Source organism: Octodon degus, unplaced genomic scaffold, assembly GCF_000260255.1.
Source record: "Octodon degus isolate 3935 unplaced genomic scaffold, OctDeg1.0 scaffold00111, whole genome shotgun sequence".
Taxonomy (NCBI): Eukaryota; Metazoa; Chordata; class Mammalia; order Rodentia; family Octodontidae; genus Octodon; species Octodon degus.
Window position 1 is genome coordinate 5,191,205 of NW_004524687.1, and position 7,786 is coordinate 5,198,990.

The window sequence follows — 7,786 nt, forward strand, 5'->3', positions numbered from 1 at the left end:
GCCGCGGCCCCGCGGCGTGCAGCCCCCCGGGGCGGCAGTGAGCGCCCCCCGCCACCGCCTGGGGCTGAGCGCGGTCGTGCCTTTGCCGGAGCCGCCGCGCTAGAGCAGGAGTCCACTTCGGCCCGCAGCGGAGCAGCGGCCGGCGGCGCGCATGGATTTATGAAGACGCTCATGCAAGAAGGGGGCCGGACTCAGGCAAACTTTTCCGCCGGCTCCGCGTCCGCTGCTCCCCGCACCTCCGCTCCGCTCCGCTCCGCGCCCGGCGACCGCCGCTGCTCGCGATGGTGGCCGTGCTGCTGGGCGGCGGCGGCGAGGCCCGCGGGGGGACCGGGCCCGGCGCTTGGCTGTGCTTGATGGCGTTGCTGCAGCTGCTGGGCTCGGCGCCGCGGGGCTCCGGGCTGGCGCACGGCCGCCGCCTCATCTGCTGGCAGGCGCTGCTGCAGTGCCAGGGGGAGCCGGAGTGCAGCTACGCCTACAGCCAGTACGCCGAAGCGTGCGCGCCGGTGCTGGCGCAGCGCGGCGGGGCCGATGCTCCGGGGGCCGCCGCCGCCGCCTTCCCGTCGCGTTGGCGCTGCCCGAGCCACTGCATCTCGGCGCTTATTCAACTCAACCACACGCGCCGCGGGCCCGCGCTGGAGGACTGTGACTGCGCTCAGGACGAGAACTGCAGGTCCACCAAGCGCGCCATCGAGCCCTGCCTGCCCCGGACAAGCGGCGGCGGCGCGGGCGCGGGCGCGGGAGGGGTCATGGGCTGCACTGAGGCCCGGAGGCGCTGTGACCGAGACAGCCGCTGCAACCTGGCGCTCGGCCGCTACCTGACCTATTGCGGCAAGCTCTTCAATGGGCTGCGGTGCACCGACGAGTGCCGAGCGGTCATCGAGGACATGCTGGCCGTGCCCAAGGCGGCGCTGCTCAACGACTGCGTGTGCGACGGCCTCGAACGGCCCATCTGCGAATCGGTCAAGGAGAACATGGCCCGTCTGTGCTTCGGCGCGGAACTGGGCGCCGGCCCGGGCAGCAGCGGCTCGGACGGCGGCCTGGACGACTACTACGATGAGGAGTACGACGACGAGCAGCAGCGCCCCGGGGCCGCTGGCGCTGAGCAGCCGCTGGACGACGACGACGGCGGCGTGCGCCCGGGCGGCGGCGCTGCGGGGCCGGGCGGGCGCGGGGACCTGCCCTCCGGGCCCAGGCGCAGGAGCAGTAGCGGCGGCCCCCGCGCGGCGCCCTGGGACGCCTGGGCGGCACTCTGCCCCGTTTTGCTGCTGCTGCTCCGGCCGCTCCTCTAGCTGCACCGGCACCTGTGGCCGGGCCGGAGCGAATGAGGCCAGGGCGTCCGAAACTCTGCTGGAGACTGTCCTGCCGGGTCCTAGCCGCCTGGCCTTTCCCATCTCTCCAAGCTGAGCCCTGGGACTTCCCGCCCTACTCCCCGCTCCAGAAACCGCACAGGGTTCGGGCTGCGGAAGCCGCTCCTGGAGTTCCGGACAGCCTGCAGGAAACGGTGCGGGACGCGACCGAATCTGCAAAATGCTGGCGTGGGGGGGGGGGTCTTCACAGTCCCCAGGGACTGGGCTTAAAGGAGGGCTGCAGGGTGAAGGAGAAATGAAACACAAAGGGGCTGTTTACTAGCATTTTCCTTGTGAGGGAGGAAAATAGTGCTTGTGGCCAGTGAGGCCGGAGCAATAGTGAGTAAAGAGAAAAGTCCCACTTACCGACTTTTGCGTTCACTGTCGGTGGCAGTACCCAGAGTGCCTGGTGACCAGTGGTGGGAGGCGATGATTGCCTCAGGAGGGACTCCTAAATTAGTTGCTGATAACTATGAGCCCTTGACCTTAAATTTCATTGCTACTATTCTGATCTCTTAGCACATTTCTTAGGGTTAAGAGTCCAAAAATGCTCATCTAAAGAGTTACTATGGCATTGAACAATGCCGCTTTTTATTTAAAAAGCTCTGCACTGCCATCTGTGAAAGGCTCTTTATGATGTTTGTGTTGCTGTCAGTTTTGTTCTTTATATCAAGAAATTGTATGTTCAGATATGCGGAGATCATAGATGCCTCTGCCCCTATCGGGGTGCTCAACCCTGGTACATCGTATATAAAGTGTATTAAGACTGGAATTTGTTACCAGTTGCTGTACTTTGTATATATAATTTTTATAAATTGTATGCCTCAGAAATAATTTATTTTTAAGAAGAAATTAAAAGTTTTAAATCCACATTCATGTTAAATTTTTTACCCCCAGCACTGTATAGAATTCACTTGTCACTAGGGATCCAAACCCAGTATCTGTTTGGAAGTATGGTCTATTGAGAACAGCCTTAAAATGTACAGTGTATTTTATAGATTTGAAGTAACATTCTTATTTTCAAAAGAATTTATGGACATTGTAGAAATGTATAAATGCATTTCCAAACTGCCTTAAACATTGTATTTTTATAGACCTCATTTTTTAAAGTCCTATGATTTAAATAACTATGGCTTTGTGTATTTTTTGGTTGGTTTATTAAAATAATGTACATCAGTAAAGAGATTATAAACAATGAATATGGTGTAGTTGCTTTCCAGAATTTAGCCCAGGAATAGGTGAAGAGGGTTGTACAGAGGACCCTGGGAATCCTTCAGCCATCAGTGGGGATTAAAGTTGAGTACAAGACAAAAAATGTGGGGGATTTCTACCTTTAATTTAATGAACAATTAGACATCTCTAAATGAGGCAGCTAAAAGATACGCAACTGGCCTCCCTTGCTTTATTTCAGTGTGTAGAGAATTAGACAACTCACCAAACTGTACTGTGCATAATTTGAGGGTAAACCCAGGCATCACATCCCTCCACCCTCTTCTCTTGGGCATTTCCCCCCCCCACACACACACACCCACCCAAGCCCCTACCCCCAGGAGAGTCTTCTGGCTACTAGACCTGCAATCAAACAGGCCTATAACATCTGTTACCAATAGAGCCCAGGAAACCTACAAGACTCAATACTTCAAAGTCATTTTCACACTTTTGGTGAAAAAGTACAAAATTTTGTTGCAAAACATTCCCCAAAGCAAAAGTAAACACACCGGGGAGAGGAATAATTACCAGAACTTGTAATATTTTTGTGGAGAGTTGTTTAGCAGTGGGCTGAAGGCTGGGCTTTTGCCAGAGCTACTGATCTACACTCAAACGCCCTTAGATAAATAATTACACTCTTAAGCTGTGTCGAGTGCGGATACACTTGACCTTGTAAATAGAAATGTTTGCAGTAGGAATAAACTCCAGCATTGGAAAATCTTTTAAACATTAACACAAAAGAGAGCGCTCTGTCCTCTGGGGATTTGAGCCTGAACCTCGCCAAGCTAGGCACTTGCAAGGGGGAAAAAAAGTTTATTTATCTTCTATTCCTGGTGTTTATTTAAAGCTTTTCATTTTAAACTCCATGATTGGAAGGCAAGTCAGGAGTTTAAAAAGTCACCACAAATAAACTGTGTCTGAGGGGTCGACAGATTAGCAAGATCTGGTGTCTCTTTATTTGATATTAACATGTGCTGAGAAAACATAACCAGATTTCTCTGCTGCCTAAAGTAATTAACAAAGCTTTGCCCCTTCCAGCTTCCTCCCACCCCCTATTGCTTGCGAGGTTTCTTTTCCCTCTAACTCTTTTCCTGGGTTTTATGGAGCAATTCTAGGCACTCGTTGGTGCACCTAAAACTGAGATTATACGTACATGTAGATCTTCAAAAAAGCATAAGATAGTTGTCCCACAGGAGAAGCCTAGGAGAGCAGTGTGGGGTTGGAATCTCCAGTCACCTGAATGGTTGAGTAAACATATTGTTAAAACAAAGCTGAGCTCCTTGTTTCTTTGGGAAGTGAACAAAGAGTATTCCAAGAGACTTGGTAAATGAAATCAGCTTTCTTTACAAAAAAAAAAAAAAAAAAAAAAAAGAGAGAGAGGAGTTAGCAATGCTCCTGTGTTTGCCCTTAAATATATTTAAATCATCTCCATCTCATGTTATTTTAACACATTCTTGATGAAAAGTTAAGTCTTTGTCCCAGTAAAAGGCCCAGTTTTCCCCAGTAAGAAGTAAAAGGCATTAGCACTAGAAAAGGCCTGATAATTAACTGCTACAATAAACTCACAACTTGATTTTACAGGGTCCTGTCAAAAGCATCTGCCTGGAATAAATCAACACAGCTAGCTCTTGGGGAGAGAGGACGCGAGGCTTTAGGCTTTCTTCCTTAAAGAAAGTGAACATTGATCTGTAGTCCATTCTGCGTAATTTAAACAATTATGCACCGGAGCCCAGAAGCCCCTGGCCTCCATATAGATCTAGTGGGTTCCAGAACAGGTTGTTGAAATGTCAGGGCCCTTGCACTGCTGGTTGTGGGGTTGTGTGTTGCCATCTGCTTCTAGATAGAAAAGATTTTTACAGATGTTGACATCTGTAATAGCTGACACTCTCCAGGGAGCCCATTGGAATTCTGGACATTTGGCCTTCTCAGATGTCTCCTGGAGCATGCCTGGAAGTACCATTAGTGAAAGAAAAGGTATCCGGCTTTTCTTGAGAACTCTCAAGAGTGCCTCAGAGAAGTTTTCCAAAGTGGGAGAAGCTCCTCTTGGATTCCATGTAAAACATCATGTGTCCCCATAGCCATTCCTATTTCCCCAGCTAGCAGGTTGGAATGCTCAGTGACAGTTTATTTGTCTTTGGAGGCACTTCAGTGACAAATGTTTAAGGGAGTGTGGGACAATGGTCAAGAACAAGGGGGCAGTTCATTGAACTGACAGTGACCATACAGTAAATAGAAGGAGGTTCAAGCTTCACTGCCCACCCGAGCACACAGCAACGCTTTTGTATATGATCACAATGGCCATAACATAAGGTCTCTGTTTGTTTTCAATGATATATAGTAGTGTACATGACCATGCACATACATGAAGTGGAAAAATGGCTGGCTGGAGGTAAATTCTGCTGAGTGGCAGGAGATCCTTGTACTTGGGCAGCACCCGCGTGTATCTACAAGGAAGGAAGTAGCACCTGACCCTGACTGTCATAACTGCACAAGGACACACATGTGGTCAGTGCCATGCCACAGGTCTCCAGTGGGATTTGAGTCAAGGAAAACCCAACAACACATGTCCCTACCTGAGAATCTGAGGAAACTACTTGGCATGGACGTTCACCTCCTCACCCCATGTTCATGCCTTCACCCCATCCCACAATGTTATGTGACATTGAAGAAAGAGACCAAAACACTCCAGAACTTTCTAAGACATTATAAGCCCTGTTGGAAATCTCTCTACAGTACAGTCAAGCTTTGGCTTTGCATTATGAACTTATCGAGTTCAATTGGAAACTCTCTAGTGCAACTTCACGTTTTTCTTTTCAGAGCTGGAGAAAGAGAAGGAGAAATTACTTATTTTTTGACCTCTTACACCAAAGATATCAGAAATGTCATCACTTGACGTGGGTTTCCCCACTACTCAAGCAAAGTTGTTGGGAGTCTTGTGTTACCATGCCTGGTGGCCAGAGTCGGGCTCCTGCCTGTGAGTTATGTTGGACTTTACTATACTTCATTTGAGAGACTGCCTCTGGAAGATGCAAAGTGTCACCCTTGACTATTGCAATGACAGAAGTAGTGCACTGTCAACAGAAATACCTCCTAAGGCATCCATTTAATCAATTTCTTAAATAACAGAATGATCTACTACAAAATAGTGGACTGTATACACTATATTTTGGCACAAAGATGGTCATTCTCCCACTAGTAACCAGGGCTCTAAATAAATGATTTCAACAATGTTTTATTAAAGGACGACAAGAGCCCTCGAGCTGCATTAATCGGGGAGAAGTCGAGTGGCACTTTTGTTATGGAAATGTTAAGCACATAATAGCACAGCCAAACAATGTACAGCCACTTCATTCTTTCAGCCATGCTGACACCTCTTAAAGAGGAGCTGCAGGGAAGGATGTGGGAAAGATTTGCTTTCCTAGGAAGCTTTCAGCTCATATTTTGGAGGGCTACCTCCAAACCCTGTGTAACATGCATGCAACAGAGGCCAGAAGGGCTGCTGGGAGAGAGAAAGGTTTTCCACCTGGTATTTCAAAAGCACAGGTTCCTCAAGAAAACCAAGTCTACATTTTTGGGGGTGGTATTTTGCCCAAATAATGTTTTGGTGATAAGGTTGAGTTCAGTTTTATAAAGCTGGCTGGCAACTCAGTAGCTCTCGATGGTGTTCAGGATGCATTGAGTAGTTATCCTAGAGCTCAGTCTCCCTAACAAATAGGAGACATTCTAAACTTCCTGATAGGTGGGCACACAGCATCACCCAGTGCCTCTTTGGTTCATAACAAAAAATAAACAAAATGATCGGATCTGTTCCTGGGCTTTACAGCACCCTTACTTTCTCTGCATGTGCCTTTACAAGTATATTTCATTGTTATAAGTTAGATACATTATTAGAAGTTTCTTGGATGCCAGAGAGGGTAACTTCTCACAACTATGCTGCACCATGTATTTTTTCTCTGCTCAGATACTGCCATGTACCAAAATAAAGAACATTTTAGTTCAATTTTAGACCTTTTTTTTTTTTTTTTTTCGGAACCAGGGATGGAACTCAGGCCCTTGCGCTTGCCAGGGAAGCACTTATTCCACTGAGCCATCTCCCTGGCCCCAATTTTAGACCTTTTTGGAGAAGAATTCTTTTATGAAAGTGGCTCCCTTTGACTTCAAGTTTTAAACCATATCACTTCTTACCTGTTAGATAGTTCCACCTATTTTTCTGTTGTATTTTTCTATAACAAATATTGCTGTCAGCCTTTGTGATGGCTAAAGTTTAGCTCTGTACTCATGAGCAAGTGGTGGGGGCAATAAAAGATTCCTGAGGCATGCACTGTATGGGTATTGGGTGCAGCAGTGCCTATGGGCGTGCAACACCGCCATGTCCCTAGACAAGCTGCCAGTCAGGTCAGGGACACAAACATACACAGACACCATTGATGCATAAAGCAAGCACAGAGAAGGATGGCTTGCCAACATCATTGTGGGAAAGCCTCTTAGAGAAGTTGACCTTGAAGGGGAGACCAAAGTCGGACATAGGTGTTTGCTGGTGTAAAGAGGAACAACTGACCAAGAAGCACTGGAGCACTGCAGTGTAGTGGTGCCTCTTGCATGTACATGATGGCCAAAGCGTGATGGGAGGACATGATGAAGAGCTTGCCTTGAAAGAAGGGCCAGTGCGAGGTTGTGAAAACCTTGAAGATCACTGTGGGGCATAGACTTTCCCCTACACAGTGTAGAAACTTACTTGTCACATGAACAAGAAGGCAGATTCAAGACTCTGAAACTGGTCAGACACTAGTGCAGGAGTGGGAGAAGCTGAGAGGACTCCTGCTGGGGTTTTGGTTCAGAATACTGCTGAGCAGAATCACAGATGGTTCTAGGGGAAGAAAGGTTAGACGGTAAGTGATGTTAGAAGACATTTCAGATATCTTGTGTAGGGACTTGTTGGGCTCTCAGTGTACCCCATGGTGAAAATGAGGAAAAGACAGACAAGAGACAATAGTTGGGTCAGGTAGAGGTTCTCTCTTCCATTAGGAAAAGAAGAACCTGTCCAAGAACTGTGGAGTATTTATTTATACCCTAGAGAGGTTCATGTCAATTTCAACCTTTCTACCCAGCAGTAAGTTAGTAAGCTTCAACTGCTTGTTTACATGCTTGGAAGAGCTACTGTGTTCTTGGGCTGGTTCTGTCCTGTATGTGTTATTATTTTCCAGCTTTAGCCACTCCCAACAATCCTGGTC

The 7,786-nt window shown here is 48.2% G+C and overlaps 1 protein-coding gene across 1 annotated transcript; it reads left to right on the forward strand.

Moving 5' to 3' along the window:
• The first annotated feature begins 74 nt into the window (after nt 1–74).
• On the forward strand, nt 75–1,376 carry Gas1 (growth arrest specific 1). The gene has a single exon (XM_004639383.2). The coding sequence runs from the start codon at nt 282–284 to the stop codon at nt 1,287–1,289; it is 1,008 nt and encodes a 335-aa protein (XP_004639440.1). The 5' UTR covers nt 75–281; the 3' UTR covers nt 1,290–1,376.
• Nucleotides 1,377–7,786: the final 6,410 nt, after the last annotated feature.